At 41.5% G+C, this 26,136-nt stretch overlaps 2 protein-coding genes across 6 annotated transcripts; both read left to right on the forward strand.

The window, feature by feature from the left end:
• The first annotated feature begins 1,581 nt into the window (after nt 1-1,581).
• On the forward strand, nt 1,582-19,069 carry nr3c1 (nuclear receptor subfamily 3, group C, member 1 (glucocorticoid receptor)). 5 transcript variants are annotated; one of them, XM_070913551.1, is made up of 8 exons: nt 1,582-2,780; nt 13,684-13,854; nt 14,085-14,206; nt 14,343-14,624; nt 15,309-15,453; nt 16,458-16,588; nt 17,249-17,406; nt 18,688-19,069. In XM_070913551.1, exons 1-8 carry the CDS (start codon nt 1,582-1,584, stop codon nt 18,838-18,840), a joined length of 2,361 nt encoding a protein of 786 aa, XP_070769652.1. In that variant the 3' UTR covers nt 18,841-19,069. The 5 variants fall into 5 exon arrangements, with proteins under 5 accessions (XP_070769652.1, XP_070769651.1, XP_070769653.1 ...); XM_070913550.1 differs by having other exon boundaries at nt 13,684-13,844; nt 14,090-14,206; XM_070913552.1 differs by having other exon boundaries at nt 13,696-13,844; nt 14,090-14,206.
• Nucleotides 19,070-24,200: 5,131 nt separating this feature from the next.
• fgf1a (fibroblast growth factor 1a) lies at nt 24,201-25,702 on the forward strand. Its single transcript, XM_070913562.1, has 3 exons — nt 24,201-24,366; nt 25,234-25,337; nt 25,511-25,702. Exons 1-3 carry the CDS (start codon nt 24,201-24,203, stop codon nt 25,700-25,702), a joined length of 462 nt encoding a protein of 153 aa, XP_070769663.1.
• Nucleotides 25,703-26,136: the final 434 nt, after the last annotated feature.

The following is a 26,136-nucleotide window of genomic DNA, read 5'->3' on the forward strand; positions in this document are numbered from 1 at the left end:
GTCTGCCTGTCTGTCTCTTTCTGTCAAAAGCTCCATTGACAGCTGCAAGACAGTGGAGCCCCCGCGCTGGCCAGCTGTATGAACAATTATGTAAGAAGAGACAAATGCTGACGTTTTTGATGAGCACCATGTGTTCATGCACTAGGATAGCATTACTAAATTGCACTGAAATATTTTTTTGCCAAGGAAATGTGAATATGTATCATTACATAATTATTGCATTGTATTTTGTTAATTAATTTTCCTCAGTTTTTATTCATTTAGTAATTTAGTTATTATTGCTTTTTCATAAATATTTATGTATATAGACCACACATATTTTTTCACCCATTTGTATGTGCATAATAATTCTATGTTTACTTATCTTTTTTCAGCTTTGTGGCTCTTGTTTTTAGCTGTGTGACTACTTCTATCGTCCTGAAAATGGTTTTGAACTGTACGAAAGTAGGCTACACTGAGAGCAACTTAAAACCGGAGTCAAATTCCTTGTATGAGTACACCTGGCCAATAAAACTGATTGTGAGAGTTTGAGCTTGAACTCCAGCACATGACAAGCTGCAGTCATCCGCCACGGCCAGCAGGTGGCGCTGCGTGTTGTAAACAGGTCTGCCATGGGCCTGGCTTGTTCAGTTCTCCATTTTGTATGTTTTTCCTGGAGGTTAGCGCCTACTTTCCTAATGGCTAGCTGCGATTCACCGTAGCTCAGCCAGTTTAACGCAGTTTGCATGACAGAGTACAGCTAGATCTAACCGGAAGACTGGAAACTCATAAAACACACTCAGCGTGGCAGTTTCTGTCGCTTTAATCAAGTCATGTAGCTTGGACACGACGCGCGAGGCGTAACGTTAACAAACATTGAGTCAGTGTTGCGTGTTGTGGACTGCCACTTTCAACCAAAACAATGTTGACAGACGACCTGTGGACACATCCCAACAATCAGTCATTTCAAGGGTAAATATGAGCTTTTATTCAGATTTGAGTAGATGCACATGTTAGCTAAAGACAAATACAGTAACGTAGCACATTTAACGCTAAATGTGCCATTATAAGGGCTATGTTGGCTAGCAGGCTAACATTAATGTCAACGACATTCGACCGAAATGTGGGCACGTAGCCACTTTAACTGTTAGCCACATTGCTACCTAGCCTGCCAACAGTTAGCAATAAGCTTACGTTAGCATACCTTACACTTGGGTAAACTTTGCGGCTCTCTGCATGTGATTTGTGGTTGAACACATGTATGTTTACTTTAGGTGCAGTGTATATAAGATGGACACGGCTTTCTATGCGCTCATGTGAACACTGGAATAGCTAACTGTGATAGCTATCTTTAGCTTCGTTAGCTATCAAGGGCGCGCATGGGGGCATACATTGCAACTTTCCCCAGTTTTACGTTGACCTAACATTGGTTCTTTGCTCTCTGCATGTGCACAACCTGAAACCATTTAAAATGACATTTCAATGTGGACACACTACCTTTTCAGCACGTCAGATAATCCCCTTCTAGTGTGTCTTAATGTGGTTGCTATGCACTCTACTTAGCCCTATCTGTTAACGCTCTCTGTCTCCCCCCCAAAAAAGATGGATAAAGGTGGAGTGAAGAAGATAACGTATAGAAGAGATGACCATTTAACCAAACTGGTCTACACCGAAAGCCCTGAGGAGGGAGGTCTGTTGAAAGTGGCTCCTCACAGTGCCATGACCTCTGTTGTTCTTCCATCCAGCTTGTTGATGCAGCCAGGACAGGTGCATAACGGCCTCAGCAACAGCCCCCTTCCAGAGGAGCTCACCTCCACCTCTGTCACTGCCATCGTAAGCCCTTTGTTGGAAGACGCAGAGCCCAGGGGCCTGACCAAAGATCAGAGGCCTCAGCAGCAGTTACTCCAGACACAGACTTCCAGTACGTTTGGGCGTCAAACCTTGAGGGAAAATTTGGCCCAGTTGGAGGCCAGTATAGCTGACATTACCCAGTCCTCCATGGATTCACTTATTGGGGGTTCAGATCCCAACTTCTTTCCCATGAAAACAGAGGATTTCTCCATGGATAAAGGAGACCAGGACCCCATTGACCTAGACCATGCCTTTGAGCACATTGGGAAAGATGTGGACGCGAACCAGAAATTGTTCAGTGACAACACTCTGGACCTGCTCCAAGACTTTGAGCTCACTGGCTCCCCCTCAGATTTTTATGTAGGGGATGACGCCTTCCTGTCCTCTCTGGCAGATGATTCTCTGCTTGGGGACATTAGCTCGGACAGGGATGTGAAGCCCTCCGTGGTTGAGAGCATTAATGGCAGTGGGGCAGTCTCTGTTGCTCTTAATGGCAACAATATGACAAGTCCAGATCAATCCAGCTCTAGCATATCCACAACTACCTCCTTAACCCCTACAACCACTCTGTCTGCGTTGGTGAAGAAAGAAAAAGATGCTGGCTTCATTCAGCTCTGCACCCCCGGTGTGATCAAACAGGAGAAGACGTCTGCAGGCCAGAGTTATTGCCAAATGAGCGGCACATCCTCCACAGACATGCCCAGCTCTAACCCCATCTCCATCTGTGGGGTCAGCACCTCAGGAGGACAAAGCTACCACTTTGGAGTCAACCCCAGCAGCAATGAAGCTCAGCAGCCGAAGGATCAGAAGCCAGTGTCCAACCTGTATCTCCCATTAACAACCATCAGTGGGCCCTGGAACAGAGGCCAGGGTGTTGGGGACAACTTGGCAGTGCACAGGGCCAGTGAGGCTTTCTCAAGCTCTCTCTCTTACCCCACCAGCTTTGTCAGGTAAGACATGTAGGCAATACTCAGCTGTGTGGTCTGACCTGACCTCTCATTTTAGTCTTACTAACTTGAGCTAATGTATATATGTGGTTATGTCTCATTTTATCCCCCCTTGCATCACCAGCCATCTAATGTTCTTTGCTCAAAGACCAGAAGCCTTAGTCTTCATCTTTGCAACAGAACTGTGTCCTATTATTTGGTTCTGGTCATGAGCTTCATGCCCACAAATTCTCAAATCCTTGTGCTGAAATGACTAGTCATTTTATCAATTAGTTGATCAGAATATTAATTAATGATAATTTGGGTAACAGATACTGATATTTTCTGATATGTATTTCCCATTAATACAGCTGCACAGTGCACTTCTGTACTGCCAGCAAATTTGGGCACGATTTGGACAGCCTTTCTTTATCCTCAACATGAACACAATACAGACATTTAAATTCAGTTTCTTAGCCACCTACCTTAGTTCACCTGAGAAATTTCAACCCAAAGAGGGTTTTGGCTCACTGAGGCTTTCTAACAGGGTAGATATTAATCAACACTGCTGCCTGCTGATTGTTTAACGCCACTTTCTGGTTCGTTTACGTTTATAACCTTGTGTGTTAGGAAATGGTTTCAGTGTTGTAATTTAGGTGTCATTGACAGCTCGTGTAACCTGAGTGCAGTAAACAAAGGATCAGAAAGAGAAGAGGCTTCATGAAGCAGATACTAATCTATTTTAAAAATGCCTTGGTCAGCCCCACATTTAAAGACATTACTAGGGCTTTAGTAACTTGTGATTGGCATTTGTCATTATTTTTGACTTGCCATTGACAACATTATTAATCGGTGCTGAAAATAATTGTTAGTTTTTCAGCCCTACTTGTGTTGTTTATAGCTCAACTTTGGCCGTCTCTGTTATCTGGTTTCACAAATGAAACACTGGTGATTCTGGATAACAGCACTCACAAAGCTGGTTATCAGCTGGCAGTGGCGTTAGTCCAGGATTGTCCAGTTTATGAGTGCCTGCACATGAAAGAGTTAGGGTTTGTAACAAACAGCCAGTCACATGCAGCATTATTAGATAAAGCACAGGATATTTAATACATGTTGAAGTTATTTATCTCTGCGGGGAAATCTGGATAATGCAGTTTCAAAAAGTAGAGTAAACAGGGTAAAAGATATACTCTATAATGACTTGATTAGAAGAAAAGGTGATGGAAAGAGTAGAAAATGATACAGTCATCAAATGCCGGAGGCAGTAATCTATACATTTGTGTTGAAATATATTTAGGGCTCTGCATTTCTTACATGCTAAGTAGCCTCTACCTATGTGCAGATAGATATGCATTACGGCATCGTAGTGCACATAAATTAGCTACCTCTCAGTGTCAAGATTCACTTCATTATTTGAATTAAAAGGCTGATCAGTGCTTTGTTAGGGCACAATGGGAAAACCACTTGTTTGATAGTGTCATCTCAGTTATAGGCTATATAAAGATTACAGATTTCATCAAGTGGCCTCATGTGCACCTGAGCAGCGCTGTCAGTTAGATACAGGAACTTCAGCACAATTAATATGCAACAATATGCACAGAATTTCATTTATTATAAAGAAAATCTATATCATAGCTACCTGCTATAACCTCTATATACACCTCTATAGAAAATGTGTATCTGATATAATGGAAAGAAAAAACATTTTGTGGTTCTTTTGCATTTGTAACTTTAACATGAGTGTGGTATTTTTGTCAATTTTTGTGATTGTGTAAGAATGGGAACTCTATTTTTCCCTCACAACTGATGGATGAGGAGGTGTGCAGGTGTGGTTTGTGGTGTTGGTTACCATAGCAATGGAGCTGGTTTAACCCTTATGATAGTTAGTTAACCTACTTAACCTCCTTTGTGAGAAGGGCTCATGGACTCTACAGGATGTGGCTGCAGCAATATGCACCAAGATCTGGAGAAAGGATGTGCTGTTAAAAAACCAGGGGAATTCCACTTTTATCCAAGTCAGACAGTTAATCATTTTTCACAAGGCAAGTCTGAGCATCATTATGTGTTTATGGCATTTGCCAATCCGAATGTGTTTTCCTTCTAAACCAGATAACATTTTTTTTCTCTTTTACTTTTCAGTTTAACAGCCTGTTGGCTCTGCTCAGCAGATCTCTGGGCAGATCTCTTTCATTATGCCAAAAATAAACGTGAGATGTACACTGTCTTCACTCGAAGCAGATCTGTCCCCAAGGAGCAGTGGAGACAGTTCATTCAATAATAGGGATGAATGAATTGTGGCCTTTACAGAGTAGTCAGGCCTGTACAGTAAGAAGGAAATTCTGTAGTAGAGAAAAGTGAAAAGGCTGCTTGTTCACTGACTTACTCGTGATTTTGCTGCATCTTAATTTCTACTGTGATTCCTTTCCAGTGAGTATCGAGTCTCAGTGTGTGGACTTCACAAAGTCTCACAAAGTGTCTTTTGTACAATTATTACTTTGCTGCATTGTAGAGTTTTATAGGATTCAGCTATGAACGTGGCTTTGGGATCCAGTCATGAAGTATTTTTATAGGAATTCCTCACCAAAAGTGGTCTGACAGAGTCACGGCTTAGACACGTCTTAGAGGCTTTTTTGTTTGAGTTTCTTTTACATTCACACCTGTCTGATTCACAGTGACAGGGAGTGATCAGCCCAAAGACTGGCACGCAGAAGTGCGTCATGTCAGCGAGGGCACAGCTATGGTTGTGTTTTTATCGTGCCACTGGTGACTGTCTGACAATCGTCCTAATGCGTGGTGACGAGGAACAGATGGGGAGAGACACGAGATACACCTCATCTTCATTTCACATGTGGCCTTAATTGTCTGTGTGTGTGTGTGTGTTTAAGCATAGGATTATGTTTGTGCATGTGGTGTGAGCCCAGATAACTTTGTGTGGGTATTGGCTTATCTGTGTGTAAGCTTAGCATTTCTCTGTTTGGGTCTCTAGTTGTTCGCCTCAACCTGTGACATTTAGTGGCTTGAAATTAGTTGGTTGTCAGGCTGTTGGCATCGGGTCTCCATCTCCTCCAGCTTCTCATGCAATGGTGCTGCTGCTGCTTCCTGCTGAGGCTCATGGCACAGAGCACCTGACCTGCCGTAGCCCCACAGTTTGCTGCTTTGTCTTTTTACCTTAGTCCCATTTAGCTGGGACGCGTAACATAACCAGTTCTCTACCACATCACCCGTGCTTTAATTTTCCACATTGTCTGTTTATTTGATGCATCACCGTTTTACAATCTGACTCAGTTTTAAGATCTGACTCACAAACAACCGGTTCTCACACAATGAAGAATGCTTTACCTTGAGAAATGCTCCGCTTTGTTCCTATTTTGGGAAATACACACCCTCATCATATGACAACTGGTTTTGATGTGGGATGACCTGATTAACATTGAGTTGCACTGAAAGGAAATACCTGCAATGAATGCAGAAACATAATCCTACTGGTAGATAACCACATGGCTCATTTAGTAGGCCTGCATTATATAACCTTTGTTTTTAGCGTGGCATTTCCTCCTCTGCCTGTGATTGGCCCAGCCCATAGAGAGGAGTTCAATTTGTGGGTCAGATGTTAGGCCATATATCCTGCTGCTGACTTTAGCCTGTGTCCCATTGTGTTCCTTAGGGCTCTTTGATTTCAAAATAAGAAATGTTGTGCGTTATTTATAAATATATAATAAACATTATTTATAATACACACCATAGCTTACTGGAATTTCTTGGAGGGTTTTGACGTGCAAGAGTAATAAAACCAACGCACTGAATAGAGCTGTTCTCACATCTCATATTCAGACAAAGCAGCATTGTTCTGCATCTAGTGTTCTCTATGTGCATGTTTGTGAGTAACGTGTGGTTCACGTTTTCACACAAATAAAAGGTAATTCATTCTGGCTTTCACTGACGTCATGTCAGTGGAGATGGATGCATAACTTTCGTTCAGTTTTAGACTTTTCGTTCAGATTTAACCATTATTCTCTGGTGAATATTAACTTGAGCTGAAACAATTAGTTGATTAATCAATCAACAGAAAGTTAATCAGTAACTACTTTTATAATCAATTAGTGTCTTCACTAAGGTGGTAAAACTCACAAATTTCACATTTGGGATTATTGAGTCAACTTTGGAAAACTGCTATGACTCACTGCTGACTGAGGGCCTTCTCACACCTGAAGGTCTGAACAAAGGTTTGCGCTTTTGTACATGTATGTAACAGATTCAGTTGGTTGTTACTGTAACAACAATTATAATTAGTAATTTGGTCTCCTCTCCCCATGTGCCACCACGGCTCATTTTGTTGAGTTGTTTTTACTTGTTCCGTTTCTGGCGATAGCCTGCCTGTTATTGGTCTGAAAGTCCATCCAAAAAATATTTTCACATTAGAAACGACCCGAACCATAGTTCAATTTGATCTGGACCGAGACCACCTCTTTCAGTCAGACCAAGGTTCGGCTGTTTGGTCCAGGGGAGGTTTCACACCTGTAATTTTAGTCAGAAAGTCCAGACCAAACGAGGTTGGTGTGAAAGGGCCCTAAATCTTTGTAAGAAAACCACTTGAAAATAGACGCTTTTACTATGTCCTCATGTTGGTTTCCTCAAATCCTGCAAAAGATAAATAACTAGCATACTTCAGATGCAGTACTACACAGTGCTCTTGTTAATGCATTGTATTGATGAATTATAGGTATGAATCCTTCCCTCAGGGCTGTGTTTGACAGCTGCAGTGCCTGCAGGACTTTGTAACAACTTGTTGAATGTGTGAGTTTCTTCATGACAGGGTAATTGTGTAGTAGAGCTGAGTATTTATCAGGTTATTATTCTGCCTCAGCTTAGAGCCTTATCAAACCATTGCAGTGACCAGAGTGATAGGCCTTGATTGGGGGGGCTACAGCTGAAATAAAATGTGTCTGTCACAGGTGTGGTCTGGTGCCTGGTTTGATACATGAGTAGTTTATGGTCTTCAGTCCATTTATATACAGCTGTGTATATATATAAAGCTTATATTTAGTGTATGAATAGCCTCCGCTCTCAGTCTTGGCTCTGTGTTTTGTTGACAGTAATCTTTGGTCAGAGTTGCTATTCAGTGCACAGTCTTGCTCTGGCACGCCCCCCCCCCCCCCCCCCCTTCTCTCGCTCTCGCTCTCGCTCTCGCTCTCTCTCTCTCTCTCTCTCTCTCTCTCCCCTGTTTTTGCTTCCTGCAACCTAGGGCAGAGACCTTGACTGTCAGCAGAAGCTTTCAGCTGCTGCAAATTACCTTTTTATGATTTGCTGCGTGTCTGTTGGCTTTGTGTATTATGCATGAGTGTGTAGGTGTCTGCATGTGAGTGCTGTGGCAGGCAGGCAGGCGGATCACAGAGCGCTGCCGTGAAGCTCTCACTCTCCTGACCTACTTTCCCTCCCGCCTGCCCACAGCTGGCGCCGAGTGAACGCACCAAATCAAATGCCAGCCATTCCAGTAGCTTTCGCGTTATTACCGCATTCCCCTGTAACCACAGTTTTGCTTTTTCAATTTAGTTTTTGTTGTGTTTTGGTGTTTTGAAACCGAATAGGCTTATAGAAATTCCGTGTATTGAGGTTAAGAGGATATAGCTAAGTCAGTGTGTTGTTTGTGCTTTTCTTCTTACTTTTGTGTACAATTGTCGAGTCAGCAAAGTCAAACTTTGGGAGTGGGTTCCTCCCACATCCAGCGGTGTCCAGCTAAATGTATTACAGTTATGCACACAGTAGCAGCAGCAAGCCTCCAATTCATTTTATGGGCTAGGAAGCTGCCTCCCACCTACACACAGTCGCTAACGACTCCTATTATGGAAACTAACATGGAAACTTAAATCCTTTGGGGTTATTTTTCTTGTACTCAGCCATGGGTTAGGTTAAGTCTTCTCCTGTGGTGTTTGAAGCCAAGCAGTAGCTGCTGCTCTGGGCTACAAAATGTAGCCGTTATTGAAACAGGTTTGTCAACATATGTAAGTGAGTATTGCTGTATCATGAACCACAACAATGGCCATAAAAACACTTGTCAATGTAAAACTGCTCTCCAGGGCTCTCCACTATATTCATTTTCTGTGGCAGCATGACTTATGTTTAGGGAAGATGTTGCACTAATGTCAAGTACTTCTAAAGACATACGTTCTGTTTTTATTGGAGGGCACATGAGGCAGATATTTTAGAAACGTCCAGCCCAGTCTTTTAGCTAAACAAACCCAGTCTCTCCACTCCTCATAGAAGCTGTGTTGTTGTTCTGCATGCAAGAATGATTCAGAGCGTGCAGACCAGTTCCCCTTTCTATTTTGGTGGCTCTTACCTCGGGGAAGGAGCACTTCCTTCTGCTCTTCCTCTGCTCTCCTCTACACGCTCATAGAGTTTTGATGAAGATGAGCAGATGTTTGTGCAATGTTGATCCATATCAGATCAGTGCACAGAAATCGGGTGTTAAGCATGCAGCCACCCTGCCAGATTTGTATTTATTTAGGAGGCCAGAGACAACCAGGTGAACAGAAATAATTATTAATATTTTTGAATGATGATGACTCATTTATAGTGGCTGGGCCTGAAGTAGGTCAAGTAGGATGATGTAGGCTAATATGTAGGATAAATGCACAAGCACAAAATAGTCTATCACACCTAAAAAGAAATAGCTGGGCATTGCAGTGATGTAGCTGTAACAGCTGCTGGTCTGAGTTGACAAAGAGGCTGGGGTATATAGAGCAGGGGCCTCCCAAGCTACTCGTGACACTCGCGGCTAAAAGGGGATTATGAATTGTTAAGCAGGGCACTGGGCCACCGGCATTATTGTAAGTGCATGAAGTGGCTTGCCTCGTTTAAAACCCAGGCTGATTGATCGCACTCCTACAAATGTCAGCGGTTAACTTTCTCGGCACTGCTCTTGTTGAAGTCGAGGCCCATCTCGGGGTGTCTCTGCCTTTCGTGCTGCGGCTGTGCTCTGACCGATAGTAAACTCTGAGGGAATGTGAGAACTTCCTGTCGATTGCGAGCACTCACTTCAACAGATGGTTTCAGAAAGAGGAAATTCGGTCTCTCCACATTGCCATGCTACTTTGATTGGTTTGTGTATAGCAATCCTAAAAACAGATTTGTAACTTGTCTCATGGCTCAGTTGAATGTCGTCAACTGATTACAATGATGAGTTTTGAGAAAATACTGAAAAGCACTGACTTCAGGCTTACTTTGTTGTTGGAAACATAGCGGCTGCAGTAATTGGCTTTGACCCAGTAGCCTAAAGCCTTCTGGTAAAGCTGTCCTGCTGACACCTTCCCAGTGGACCATTGAAGGACAAACTGGTTAGCCCTCCACACCCTCTGACATCATCATCATCACTGGACTCTTTAGCCTCTTCCGCCGCACCCTCCTTTTGGTGCGTGAGGGGCTTTTGTATTTATGTGTGTGTGTGTGTGTGTGTGTGCTCTCTTAGCAGCATGTTAAGAGACCCAACATAAATCTGTGTGTGGGACAGATGGCGTACTGGTTACATGGTAACATCATTGCAACAGCACGGCTTTTGTGTGAATTATATTTACCATATGACCCTACACCCAGGCTGCTGCTGTTTGTGTTCACTGGAGGACTGTTGGCTGTGATCAAGCTGGTGGAAGGCTGAATGAAGAACTGAGAACTATAATTCAGATGATGATATGTAATACATATATATATATAATATTTATATCTTCCAGGACAATGCATAGACAACACATTTTGAATTATTGCCCATCTTCAAATGGCTACAGTGAAGTATTCAGTGTTTGACCTTGAACTTAACTGACCTTGAAGCAGCCTTAATTGTGGGCAATGGATCAAGCTGTCAACACAACATTGACATATTATCATTAATGTGGCAAACTTGTTAGCAAACAGTTGCCGACTTACACATTCAGCTGAGTCATTCTTCTGGCCGACACGCCTCACAGCAGGAAGGTCCTGGGTATCCAGCCTGCCTGCTGGCCAGACCAGTTTCCTCCCACGGTCCAAAGACATGCAGGTTAGGTTAATTGGTGACTGTAAATTACCCGTAGGTGTGAGTGTCAATAGGTGTCAGCCCTGTGATTGATAAGCGACCTGTAGAAGGTGTACTCCACCTCTCACTCAATGTCAGCAGGGATCGGCTTCAGCCTCCCTGCCCGCGCAACCCTTGATTTGATTTAAGTGATTCAACCGACAAAATGACATTCGAAACCAGGGGGTTCTTGACTGATTATTTGAACCGGGGAAGCCCTAGTCCACACTGACTCTTGAAGGAAATATCTGGCTCTTTAGCTGCAAAATGATTCACTATGTTCACCAGCTAGTTGCTGTCTTTGTCTGTCTGCCATATGGTGTTGGGTGATTTTGATTATATTTAATTATAAAACAATGGGCTATAAAACAAAAACAATGTGCTGAAAAATGCTGAAATGCTCTGTAGAGCTGCAGTGTTGGGTGATAATACTGTTGGATTATCACTATTGGCAACCTCTTTCACATTACGCATATATTCACATGTAGTGAGATTCATTGTTGATATAAATATATTGATTATTGCAGCTTTAAGTCCAGTTGGCTGGTGAGTGTTTTGTCTGTTACAAACCACCTTCTGTAATTTGTCCAAACAAATAGTGCTGCTATCAATTTATCACTGGCAATATTACCAATAATTCATATTTTAAAATGTATGGTACTACACACAAGTAATATATCAGTAAAAATGCTCTTAAACTTTATTCTTACTTGTTTCCTTAATCCTGTATAACATGGTGCAACTTTATTGATCAATTTTAGATTTCTTAGTGGAACGAGGCAACTACCAAAAAAGGCTGATCATATGTACACCTATAGTGTATCAGATTTATTGGATCAGGAAATGTGACTGTTAATTTTAATGTTTCCTATTTCCACTTTTACAAATTAATGATTAATGTAGTTTCTGTAGAAGTAATGTATCTGCGTAGGTTGGGCTCTTTTTGAGTTAGAATGATGAATCCAATTTTCAAGTCTAAAAAAGAGTTCTTTGATTTTCACTAGCTATAAATATTTATGTTCCTTCTGTTCAGCTCATCGACTTCAAACAATGATACATTGTGCACACAATATGGGATGTGATTTGTTTAGTGCATCTGTATGATACATCTTGGCTGTATCTACCAAACTGAAGTCAAAACTTTTGTTCTTCAAAACTTTTGGTAAAATGTGTTATTTTTTGCTGGTTTGCTGGATTTTCATGGATTTAGTGGTCTCAATAAATCTGCCCCTGGTTTCACCTCTCACTGCTGGACCAGGAGGGTGCTGTTCAGTTAGCACCCCTCTTTGTCACTTTGTTTTTTGGGTAAACACTTTAGGGTTTGAATCTCAGCTGTACGAAACAATGCAGTCAAAGACACTCAGGAAATAAAAGCTCACAACCTGTCAACACACAGTTTTATTGAAGAGGTAAATGGGAAGACTTATTGACCACAGTGTGTTTTCAGTGGTGCTCAGAAAGCTCTCAGCGCTGTCGAGGCTAGACAGTCTCTCCCTGATGGGTTTTTTTTATCCGGCTGCTGAATGCTTCTGGACTTGATGCTTTGATGTTTCACTCAGGTTTTCCCATCCTGCTACGCCCACTGACTGCTGGGGCCTGACTTGCTTTCATTCTAATACCCTCATGTTGTATAACTAAGAGTGAACTTGGCTCCCCGGCTCAAATCTGCATAAGTGTGTTAGTGTGCAGTGACAGTTCAGAGCAGCTCTTATCAAATAAAACTGTTTGTTTTCATTGTGGTGGCAGACTTGTGGACACATGGACGGACAGACACAGTTGTTGCATGTCTTAGGCTCAACATCCTCTCAGTAAGGTGGGCGTTGTTGCTGTGGCCACTTGGTTAGAAAGGGGGTGTGGACCTCCGGCACATGTATGCTGCAAAGCCTGACGTCCTCTAGTGGTAGTTTTGTAAAAGTGCATCTCTAACCACTGATGACAGGAAACGTTTGTGGTTCAATCAAAGGAAGAAGGGCTGTTTTATGACAACCACTGGATTTGGGATGTGACCACACATCTTCAGATAATTTAGGCTTTAAAGGCCCAAACGGGCACAATGGACTCACTTCACTCACGTCACTCATGATGATGGGTAGGAACGAAGGCAAAGTGGAGGAAAAACAAGCACAAGGACCACATTGACTCTGATGGGAGTATATGTATGTGTAGTGTATCTGTGTGTATTTAAAGTTTTAACGCAGAGTTGTAAATATGAACTACAGCTGAACTCTCAAAACTGAGAGGATGCTTTCAGGAGTAGGTAGGCAGTATAAATGGCATACTGTAGACATACAGTATTTGTCTCATATGGATTTGACTGAAATGTTTGTGCAACTATTTTGTGATACTTAAAAACGTTTTAATGCAACAGAAGTCAAGATATCATAGTCAATGTTTTGTCTTTGTTGGTAAAATGTACAGTGTTTTTATGGTCAAAGGGGCTCTGTAGAATTTTCTTCTAAACAAAAGTGATGTTAGGTTCAGGGTTACTCAACACATTGTGCATATCATTGAAGTACAGCAAACATGGTGAAGGCTTTTCCTTCCTTATAAAACACTTACAAAGCCAATTTTTACTATGAGTTTGAAATCTGCATTGTTTACATCCATGTTTACTAGCAAGCAGTTTGCTTCTTTCCTGCCTTTGCTGTCGCATTACTGCATATCTTGGCACTACTGCCAGCTGTAGTGGAATAGTGTTACACCATTGACAGTGTCAGTGACTGTGCATGTGCATCCATGTTTGTATGCACAAGACAAACAAAATGGGGACCCACTCATAGAAAAACAGCTCTATAGCGCTACTAGAGGTCAAAAACTCCACAGGAACCTTTTAAGAGAATACCCCTGACATTTCTCTGCTCTGTCTCCATCCTCTCCCTACAGTGTTAACTCCAGACAGGAAGGGGTCACCGCTACACCCTCGGTGCAGGGAAAAAGCGGGACTCATAAAATCTGCCTGGTGTGCTCTGATGAGGCTTCAGGCTGCCACTACGGCGTTCTCACCTGTGGCAGCTGCAAGGTGTTCTTCAAGAGAGCAGTGGAAGGTACAAAGCCATAAGACATCATTATTTCCTCACTGATTTATTCATCACCTGTGATAAACTCATTCATCACTAATCTGTGTCACTTTAGTTTGCTCAAACGCTGGAGTTCTAATGATTTTAAGTTGGAGGCATGATCATTACAAAGTAAAGGACTGTGCTACAGCTAATTAGTTTTTCCCCCTGGAGTGTTTGCCACAGCAACGAAGGTAAATAACAGATTAATCTTCCTCTTCTGTGCACCTCAGGGCAGCATAATTACCTGTGTGCTGGGAGGAACGACTGCATAATAGACAAGATCAGGAGGAAGAACTGCCCAGCCTGCCGCTTCCGCAAGTGTCTGATGGCAGGCATGAACCTGGAAGGTACATGTTAACCACACGGATAACATCGAACTGTGTAGCTTTGAGTTGCTTTAACTGCTCCTGTCTCCTCTTCACCTTATGTCTTTATTTCACTTACCTCTTCCCTTCATGATTATCCCCGTTTCCTCTTCTGCAGCGCGCAAAACCAAGAAGTTGAACCGCTTAAAGGGCGTCCAACCAAGCAACCCGCCCGAGCTGACTCCTTCCCCGCCAGTCGAGGCTCGCTCCCTTGTGCCCAAGTGCATGCCTCAGCTCGTTCCCACAATGCTGTCACTGCTGAAGGCCATCGAACCGGACACCATCTACGCCGGCTACGACAGCACCCTGCCCGACACCTCCACCCGCCTCATGACCACCCTCAACAGGCTGGGCGGCCGGCAGGTCATCTCTGCTGTCAAGTGGGCCAAGGCTCTGCCAGGTTAGTAGTGTACTCTGCTAGTAGGAGTGTAAATATGTCTTTTGCAGTGTGTGTAGACTATGTATGGTGAAATTAAGGTTGTTTTATATTGGTGAGTGACACATTGTTAACCTGCAGTCGCAACAAATTTCTCTCAAACTTTGTACATGTAAACGCAGTATTTAAGAGTTGCATTTGATGTTCTTATGTGTCCTCATTGTTTGTTGTTTCATGCGATATGTGACCCAAAATGCAGCCAGTATGTGCAATCACATTTTATTTTAATGGCGCACAACAGATTGGAAGCATGAATATTTGACAAGTGTTAGCTAAAAGCAAGAGATGTTGTAATGTATTGTAATCTTCTCTGCTTTGATTTGTGTAAACAAACACTTGTGTCTGGATCTGCTCCATCTGTGGCTGAGATGACACAGAGGCACATTTGGTAAACAGTGTGAAATCTGATAAAGGTTCTCACTTGGACAAATAAGTTAAAAGAATTGAGTAAAATGTGGTTGTGTCAACCAGATTCTGCTTCTACAAAATGTATGTGACATATTTATCAGTATCAGCTGCCTAAGATGTTTACGAGACATCTGTATTTTTATTTGGTTACTCTTCAATGTAACTTTCACCAGCACACCCTCTCGCACATTGTGACTGTATTGGTAGTCAGTTGAAGTATTTCCGTGTCCTTCCCCTCAGGTTTCAGGAACTTGCACCTGGACGACCAGATGACTCTGCTGCAGTGCTCCTGGCTCTTCCTCATGTCTTTCGGTCTGGGCTGGAGGTCTTACCAGCAGTGCAACGGCAACATGCTCTGCTTTGCTCCAGACCTCGTCATCAACGAGTATGAATCAATCCATTTTCAGTCCATATATGTCTAACCCTTGTTGTTTATTTGATACCAACAGTAGTACTACACTAATGTGTTTAAAATCCTCTGGGTGAAATATTGTATCAGTATTTAGTATTTTATGATTATTCATGGTGAAAGTAAGAATATACAATATGACCATGGCCTGGAGTCTATTAGCACCTCACATGAATTGAGCACTAAAGTGATATTTTCCAGCCTGTGATTCTTATTCCATCAGTCAGCCAACACATGCATCTGTTTATGTATGTCTATGCTGTGTGGGTGTGTGTGTGTGGGTGTGTGCGTGTCTGTCTGTGTGTGTCTGTGTCTCCCGAGAATCAAATAGTGTCTGTCAGCTGTCATCAGTAATCGGTGCTTCATCCGTCTTTATAGACTTGATGACTCTGTTAGTAAACAGCGCTCTGAGTGTAGTGAGCAATCTGCATAGTTACCATGCTGCTTAGGCCGTGTTTCTTTTTCCACAATCACAAGCTGAAAGTCAGAGTGATCATAATTAATATCTGATGATGTTATGTTCTCTATTTCATCAGCCATCGCAAAAGCATATTGCCAATTTCATTCTAAAGGTGGTTTCTTGAATAATCACCAAGAATCTGGCCCTGGTGTTTTGTGATGTACATTTATAATACATTTTCAGTTCACTTTGACTCAAATGAAGGAATGAAAACTCCTGAGCGAAGAGTTTTTGCACGAGTTTGTCCCCATTTTCACCCCCAATATTACTTCATCACCCATTCATCTGAAATATGCATTCGCAACTTTCTACTCCACCAAACTAATAGACTGAATCCGGAAGAGCGATTTTAAAATAGGATCCACAAATTGTTAGCAGCAAGACCTTGAACATTTCATCTACAGAGATATTATGGGGAGCTGCTTCATCTCCCTGATTGAGACTGCAGCCCCATAAATCAACTACGACTTGAGCAGAAAAGAGAATGTGCTGTTTAACTGTCTTTGTCTAATTCCACCAGAGAGCGGATGAAGCTGCCCTACATGGCCGACCAGTGTGAGCAGATGCTGAAGATTTCCAGCGAGTTTGTCCGGCTGCAGGTTTCCCACGACGAGTATTTGTGCATGAAGGTCCTGCTGCTGCTCAGCACAGGTCAGACTTTGAACCAACCCCACACACCTGCCTCCACCATCACGTCCAACATGGTGCTGCGTTAATGCAATCATTACAAAAGCCATTACTCCCATCCAGTACTGTCCACGGATGCTGAAAGATAATGTTGATGCATGCACAGGACAAAACACCACATCACAGCACTTTCCCAACTCATTAACTGACATGCAATTATCGTAAATTAAGAACTGAGTCTTCATAGTTCTGCCTGGTTTGATGCAGAAAAATACACACAATTTCACCAACTGTTATAGATCAACTGCAGAAGTACACAACAACACTTTATGTTGTCTCATAAAGGTAATGTAGTGCAGGAGTATTAAAGGAGTAAACAAAGACTCTAATTATACTCAATTATACTGATACTTAAATCCATAATTGCATATAGCTTAAACACAGCTTACAATCGACAAAGCCCTCCTCAGGGTGTGCTGGTTTTGTTCTGGCGGTACGTTGTGCTGCTAAATATTTTGAGGGGTACACCCTGAAACTGACCCGATGTAATGTAAAGAACCTCCTTTGAAATTTAAAGCTGGAAGTTTTATGTGTGTGTATTGGCACAAACAACTCCTCTCGGGTGCAGGACATTATTCTGATCTCTGTCCCAGATATTGACTTTTAGTTTCCCCTCTCCCACAGTGCCAAAGGACGGTCTGAAGAGCCAGGCGGTGTTCGACGATATTCGGATGTCATACATTAAGGAGCTGGGGAAAGCAATCGTGAAGCGCGAGGAGAACTCCAGCCAGAACTGGCAGCGTTTCTATCAGCTCACCAAGTTGCTGGACTCCATGCATGAGGTACAGAGACAAAATGCATCCTCTAACATCAGCAGTGCACGTTATCAGCTGGTGGTTAATGACCACCTGCAGTCTGCAGCTTTCTTAATCCTTAAACAGTGATTCACTGTCTGTGATTTACCTGATTAATCAGTTTAGTTTTTTTCCAATAATGTAAAGTTATCTTGATCTGCAGTATTTGATAAGGTTGTGACAAATGGGATTGTAACCACTCAGCTTTGTGCTTATTTTGTGAAACCAGGCCTTCGTTAATACAGAATTTTTCTTTACATCTAACTTCAATAACACTAATTATCTCAAACACGTGCAATGTTTCATCTAGAGCAGCATTTGGGTGATATGGGACTAGTGATGGAAAATAAAGTTTTTTTTTACAAAGAGAAAATAACGTACTGTATGATCTCATATCTGAACTAACATATGATACATTGTGTTTGTCCATGGAACATCACCTCATTAATAAGTCAAAAATACTTTTCGGATTGCTTCTGCTGTACTTTGATGTTTTTACTAAGGCGATAAATCATAAAGAATAATGGCAATGACAAAAGTCTCTGGAAGTTTTGCTGACGCAAGAGATCCTGCTGAAGTCTGCACATCAAAAGTTTCATGTTCCTGTTACAAGAAACAAATGGAACTGTATAGCATGATACTGAGAGTGCATGTCAGTCTCATAAAGGTAAACATAGTCTGTTACAGGCGTTGTTCCCCAATAGGGCTGGGCAGTATAATCATTAGAAACTTTGATAACAACCAATCACAGAAATTACATTTTTCTAACCAAAAATATGGCAGTCCTTTTGGAACAGACAGCCCACCTTCCCAAAGTAGGCACAGCAGGGTTGGTTTAGATACTTAAACACACCTCATGTTATTGTTTTGATTTATAAGGATTTATGCTGACATAATTGAAGATTTTTATTTCTTTTTGTGTCATTTATTTATTTTAAAATGGATTTTGTCCGCAGCTCATAGGTGTCTTTCAGGTTTGTGAATCTACTACTCATGAATGTTAAGCTTAGAGGAATCTGTAAGCGCAATAGAAATATCAACTTAATTTATATTGTGATATATGCTCATAAAACAAATCATGAAAAATTGTGATTAAAAAACACAAGAGATTATTCGTCGAGGAGGAGATCTTGATTTGATTTGCAATAATTTGTAGGCTAACCCGAACCCAGATATATCATATTCCATCAAAAGGTTTAACAATATCACCAAATGTGTGTGTTTTTGTGTAAATGACCCACTAATCCGTTCTCCTCTGTGTGTCTGCAGATGGTTGGTGGGCTGCTCAGCTTCTGCTTCTACACCTTTGTGAATAAATCCCTGAGCGTGGAGTTCCCGGAGATGTTGGCAGAGATCATCAGCAACCAGTTACCAAAATTCAAGGCCGGGAGCGTCAAACCTCTCCTCTTCCACCAGAGATGACTTTGCGCCGTAACAGACGCAATGCCTTAAAATCCCACCACATCACCTCACCCCCACCCCCCCCCAACCCCCTTCCCTCGAAGAGCGACGATGAAAGGACTGAGGATCCGAGGCGAGGACTGACTGATGTTTTAGGGAGCGAGTATGCAACTTTGTGTAGTGGCTTACAGATGTGGAGAGACTGGAGATGTTTGTGTAGAAACCCGACAGCAAGCACAGAGGTTTTGTTTTGTTGAGCAGTCTAAGATGTAGTGCGTAACAAGTAGGAAATGTCCGTAAGATAATCACAAAGAGAAATAGGCTAACATCCATGTCGTCTCAGGTTTCTTACCTTCAAATACAGAACGATATCTAAAATAGATAAAAACAAATATCTGTGTACAGGTTCTGATAGTATTTTCTACATTTTCAAATTGTAACAGTTTATACAATTTTCCAGGTCGCCGTTACCTGGGAAGGTAACAAAGCTTAATTAATAACATGCTCTTAAGTAGGCTTTTAGACTGTATGTTCCTCTTTTAGTTTTTATAGGAGGTTGTAACAAAATGTTTATCAGTCACATGGGGGGGGGGACTGTTTTGCAGTCATTTAAAAAGCATATTTCATTGCTTTAATGGATACTTTGGACATTTGAACAATTCTGTTGGATTGTTGATCGACGTGCACCATTCAAAGGATGATTTTCTCCCACAAGCTGACCTCTTCCAGGTTTACACACGTCTGTTATAAAAGGGAAAAAAAATGTGCCTTTTTTGCTTCAGATATCATCTTAGCCATTTCTGCTGACCTGTCCAAGGCGAGCTTCTCTTTAACCCAACGTGGTCTACCTTCATCGTATGTTGATTGTACTTTTTATGTTACATGCAGTTGCAAGTTTTTCCTTCTTCTTTTCAATGGCGTTGTTTATCTTTAGAAGTGGCAGCTCGGTCCATCCTCCGTGTGTAGAAATGATCCTTATCGCTACGAGAGAATATTCAAAGCCGGTTTCCTTTCACGCGACCTCTCGCACACTCAACTCCTCCAGTGCGATTTGAGCACTTTGAACCCTGCTAAAGGCTTTAAAAGACTGAAGAAAGACTGTTCTGCTGTGCCAGTCTTTAATGTATGACTTTAGATGGAAGTTGGAGAACTTTTTCTCTTAGGAAATAGCCCACTTTAATGTTCATTTTAGCCCCCCACGATAGTCTAATAATGGAATGTGATAGATACCTGCGTCTACCAATCAGAGAAGGGAGGGCATATTTTATTGTGTTTGAAACATTATGTCATTTTTAATTCATCAGGAAAACTAATTGTTGTTCTAACGTGGCTCAAACTGGTTTGAAAATAACCGTCCTTCATTTTTTAAATTCTTTTTACTGTCTGTTTTGTAAATCTGACAAACATGCAGTTGTGATTCTGCCTCTGATGATCCTTCTTCGACAGTATGTCCATGCTCTCAGTAAGCATCTGATTTGGATGATTAATTATTGAAAGCCTTTGCATTGTTGCTTTGCTGTATTTGTTAAAGGAATTGTTTGACATTTTGGGAAAATGCACTTATTTTCTTTCTTGCCAAGAGGTAGATTGATACCCCTCTCATGTTTGTGTACTAAAGATTTACCTGGAGTCAGCAGCCACTTAGCTTTAGCTTAGCTTAAAGACTGGAAATTGGGGGGAAAGCTAGCCTGGCTCAGGCTAAACATAACAGAACCAGCTTACTTGAACCTCTGCAGTTCAGCTATACATGAGTTCAAGTTTGTTTAATCAACACAAAAACCGCAATTCAGCGTTTTACAGGGGGTTATGTGTCTGCCTACTTTGTGTCCACGACCAGTTGCCAGGCAACCGGCTCCAGGAAGTTGTTGATCCCTTTATGCTAAGCTAAGCTCACTGGCTCCTGGCTGTACGGTCGCATTTACAGACGTGAGAGTGGCATCAGTTTACTCATCTAACTCGCAACAAGAAAGTGAATATGAATATTTCTCAAAATGTTGGAGTATTCCTATTAAAATGAACGATTTGTAGGATAAACAGCTTGTGTATGCAGCACTTTGGATCAGGCGATGGCAGATTCATTAACCTGTAAACTTCCCACAGCTGCTGAAAACCTTTGACCCCTTCTGCTCCTTTAACGCCCTGTAGGCACCTTGTCTTAATGTCTGTGTCTTTGGATGTTTGTTTGGTCGTCTGTTAGGTAGTCCAGCCCCAAAGTTTGAAAGCACTTAGCATCAGTCACCTCATGGAGTCGTGTCACAGTGAAAGTGTAGTGTCACTGACTGGGGGAGGCAGGCAAAATGGATCCTTTTATTCTCTGGGAACTATTTCAGTGCCAAACTCCTGTTTTGTCTGTTTTCAGTGATGCTGAACGTCGGTCAGTGTTTGTATCAGAAGAGGAAACAAAGTCCCAGTATTGCAGTTTATACATTTGTCCACAAATAGATGAAAAGGTCCTGAATTATCTGCACCTCGGTCTGCTGGATTGAGATCATTATTAATGAGGGATAGCTGTATCACTCACGGATGTGTTGTGTAATCGCACAGAATAATGTAGGTATCCCTTTATTTGTGTTGTGTGTAAGTAAGTGGGAATTTTAATGTGCTGCAACATTTTCATCAGCATAGTTTGTCATCTGTGTGTTTCATAACCCCGACATGTTATTTGTGTTTAAAGCACAAAATAATCCAGGTTATTTGACATGAATGTGAACCTTAAAGAGAAATTTGTTTCACTTAAAAGAGATGCTCTTGCGCCTGCCGGTTTAAAATAATTGGATAAATATGTCAAGTGGGCAACTACAAAGGGCTCACAGGTGCAAGTTTAATATGGAAAATGTCAAATTGTTCTGCTGTTGGTCTTTTGCTAAACTATCCCGACAACAAATATGAAAGCACTAATAATACATCTCGAACTGCTCCCGTGCTCAGGTTGTTCAAATTTGATGTCTGGTTCACGCAGTATGTGGTCATCCATGTTTGAAGAACCAAAAACATTCAGTTTGGATTCCCCAAATGTGTCTCCTTCTGTGATTTATGGTGTTTTGTTTTGTTTGTTTTTGTCAGGAAAAAAAAGTTCACTTGACATATTAGGAAAGTTTCAGGAATGTGCTGCCACCGTCGTCATTCATACCCAGGCTCAGAAAAGGATTCTTGTTTTTCTTTCTGAGGTTTATTCAAAATAGTTTAAAACCATTTTCATTAACTGCTTAAGGGTTACTCATGGGTTACTTTCACATTCAGTGTATCCAAATCTCTGCTGCTGCTGCTGTTCATTTAAACAGGTATATATATGTATATATATATATATATACATACATACAAGAAATCGCACACTTGCCTCTTCTTGCTCAAAAATGTATCCTTGCTTACTTTGGTGTACATTTTTGAGGAGGACAACTGAATATGCAATAGAAACGCCAGATAATCTATCACCATCACATAACAAGATGTGGTTGCTTCCTTTTCTTTCTTTTTCTTTCCAGTATAAGCTATTTGCATACAGGAGATTCACATTTAACTTTATCTCTGCAGGCCAGACTTTCAGGAAAAGATACACTTATTCAGTAATCAGTCCAACAAGACTGCACACACAAAAAAGCCTATTTTATGTTTGACTACAAGGTGACCAAAGCAAGTACAAATTCAACACGTCAGTGTAGACTAAGTAGCTCCTAGAAGACAAATGTACAGTTCTTTGTTTTGTTTTGTTTTGTTTTAAAAAAAAACAAACACATTTTTTTACTCTAACGTGATGGCTTTGGTCAAATTGTGTAATACTGTGAATAGGATAGGAGTCAGTCTTTTTCACACACAACCTGTTTGTGAAAGTAATCAACCAGCTTGAATCTAAAAAGATTTGCACTACCCAAATATTGTTTGAAAATCTATTTTGTATAAAACATATGCAGACATTAACTTTTGAGAATTATCAAGGGCAGATCATGTTTCACTGGTATATGCTTTCTCAAAAAAAAAACATTTGTTTTGCTTAAATTTTTTGAATATGTACATATAATCCATTGTAAAGAAAATGTGGTGTATTTGTTTTTCTATACCCACCCTCTGTATTATTTCTCCTCTGTAGTGTGACTCCTGTTGCTCTTATCCACCGTTGATTAAAGGTCGAACTGTATGTCTTTGTGTGGTACTTCTCAAAATAAGGAACTGTATGCTGATGTTTGCCTTGATAGTAACTCGATGACTCTGAGTAATGGAAACGGTAAGCTCTTTGTAAGACACTTTTCATGATCACACCAAGCACTTGTTCATCAAATAAATGTGCTTTTCCATTCTGACACCTGGTTTATTGACTGTTGAAGGTTACTGAACTTCTCCACCTTTATGTCTGTAGCGCTCAGAGTTAAAGGTTCTTGTTTTCATGACTTAAATGGTCGTGTTTAGTGTAAGTGCAGTTAAGATGGTATGAATGAGGATGAGGAAAGAAGCATTCAAACTCTGGACCCTGATTGGCCGACAGCAGCAGCTCCTCTAATTCAAATGAGGTAAAACAGCAAACTTCAGGCACTTTTGCTTTGCTTGTTCATGAAAGGTAACACAGACCAGATTGGACCTTAGTGGGTCTTCATCAGGGTTCAAATGAAGTAAACCTGCTGAGAGGAGTCACATGATCCTGAGGAGAGCCAATCGGGACCAAGTCCAGCTGTAAAGTCACAATGAAACTGCTTGTTAAGAAATTAACCAGAGGTGGAAGAAGTACTCAGATGTTTTACTTAAGTAGCAGTAATACCATAGTGTAGAAATACTCTGTTGCAAGTAAAAGTCATGAATTCAAAATCTTACTTAAGTAAAAGTACAAAAGTATTAGCATCAAAATATACTTAAAGTCCCAAAAGTAAAATTACTCATATGCCCATTTCAGAATAACGTATATCATACTGATGCATTAATGTGTGCATCACTTTAATTATAATAATTGTATTATTAATCTGAATCTGCAAAGTAACTTCAGTTTTCAAATAAATGTAGTGGAGTAAAAAGTACAATATTTCCCTCTGAAATGTAGTCAGGTATAAAGTAGCATTCATGATCAGACAGGCCTGGCGGTGTCCTTATTGCCTCTAGTGTGATGAAGTACATAATTATTTTCAAATGAGTAAACAAAAGAAAAAAACATCAACAGACAAACAATAATAACCCAACACTTTTGAAAAGTTATGTGTCAGGGATCTCACCATCGTCCCAGTTGGAGGTTGAGGCCCGGAGTCGGGGACGCGCACCCAGTGTGATCTCTGCGCTCGTTCACGCGCATGTAAACACCTGACCACTGCAGGAGTCAGAGACCGCTGATTATTCTTCATAGAGAAACGGGCACCTCTGCAAACCTTCCTGTTGATCACACGGCTGTGCGTCCTCCGAGCGGGATGACGGATGAGCAGGTGTTGGTATCGGAGGATCAGACCGTGGACAGCGGCCTGCTGCGGGACTACAGGCGGCGGGCTCGGCTGTACTGCATGAATGGCGGACACCACCTCCAGATCCTCCCCGATGGGACCGTGCAGGGCCAGAGGGATGACCGAGACGTTCACAGTAAGGCTGCAGCACACGGCGCATTTTACATCCAGGCCAGGCCTGCAGCATGATGCGTTCACTGCCTTTCACTGCAGGTGTGTCAGGTTCACGGAGCAGGAAAAGAGACCAAGAAATCCCCTCAGAGGGGAAAGGTGGAAGATTGTACTGACATCTTAATGTTCGGCTTGGAAAAGAGAGGGCATCCCAGTAACCTACTGCTGATCTGCACAGGTTTATTTGACTTTGAAGTTCATTTTAAACTGTAAGAGGAATAAAATGCAAAAGTACTCCTGTGATAGACACAGATAACACACACACACACATTTTAGGGAACCAGGACACTTGGTGCTATTTGGTGCAGAGGTAGGCCTACTTTTGAGAATATTTATTTTCTACAAGGTCAATCTTTTGCTCTTGAACAAGTGAACATACACAGAGGGGAGGACGAAGAAATATTATAAAAAATATAGGTCTTCTCAATAATGTCTAATATGAAAGGTCATTACATAAACATGTCAACATTAGTTGCCTGTCAGTCCTCTTACTTGTGATACTTTGTGCAAATTTATGATGTATATATGCATTTTATGAGATATGACACCTGGCCAGGGACGACAGATGAGATCAAATGGGTGGTTGCCGTTTACCTTTTTTAATTCTCCTTTTTATCGTTTTATCCTCAAGTACATCCGTTCCAAATGCTGTACAGACTGAGTGACACTGAAGACTTCAAGACAACACATTTATTCAGTCTCAAGAATAACAAGGATGCTCTAACTGGAGCTGCGAGGAAACAGCAACAGTGTTTGAAGTGACACAGAAACCTCAGATTTGAGGTGTATTTATAGGTGTCAGTTGTTTATTTGAAACATTCTCTCCTTCCAGCTGTTTTAAAGCTCACAGCTGTGGACAGAGGCGTGGTGCTCATCCAGGGAACAGAAGCCGAGCGATATTTGGCCATGAGCGATGAGGGGCGATTGTACAGTTCAGTGAGTATCTACACTAGACCTGATGATCTATGTGATTAGTACATTAGCTGTAATGATGCAGGCATATGGAGAGAAAGAGCGACATTTTCCAATTATCTAAATTTGATGTCTGCATTTTTAAACTTTCAACCTCAAACCAAACAACTGGTGCTTGTTTTGTGTTTCTCTCTCAGCCCACAGTGACTGACGAATGTTACTTCCTGGAGAAGCTGGAGGAGAACCACTACAACACATATCTGTCTCAGAAATATCAGGAGGAGAACTGGTACGTGGCTCTGAAAAAGAACGGAAAACCTAAACTGGGTGCAAGGACTCACATCGGACAGAAGGCCATCTTCTTTCTACCCCGACAGCTGCAAGAGTGAAGACGCTCGTCTCAACACACAAGTGATACCTCAACACAGATTTCTGTTGAAATACACCTATTTCACCATGTCACCAAGAGATGAAGAAGTGGTGTGAAAATGGTTGATGAGCTGCTGGCAACACCAAATGAAGCTCTGATGCTCTAATATTTATCAGAGCAAGGACCAAGGATTAGTCTTAATGTGCATGTCATCTTCTTTTTGTCCACTAACACAACATCCTGCTTTATTTGGCAGCATGTCTTCTGAGTGCTCAGAAGAAGCAAACAAGAAAACAGTATCATCACAACAGATACAGCGACCGAGGCTCAACCAGCACTGATTTTGAAGTCAGTTTTTTGAGTGAAAAAAAACACTGAACAATAATAATCTATAATATACTGTATGTACTGTAGTTATTATTAAAAAACTCTGTAGTGTTAGTACATATTTAG

The sequence above is a fragment of the Enoplosus armatus genome, chromosome 10 (genome assembly GCF_043641665.1).
Source record: "Enoplosus armatus isolate fEnoArm2 chromosome 10, fEnoArm2.hap1, whole genome shotgun sequence".
Classification (NCBI taxonomy): Eukaryota; Metazoa; Chordata; class Actinopteri; order Centrarchiformes; family Enoplosidae; genus Enoplosus; species Enoplosus armatus.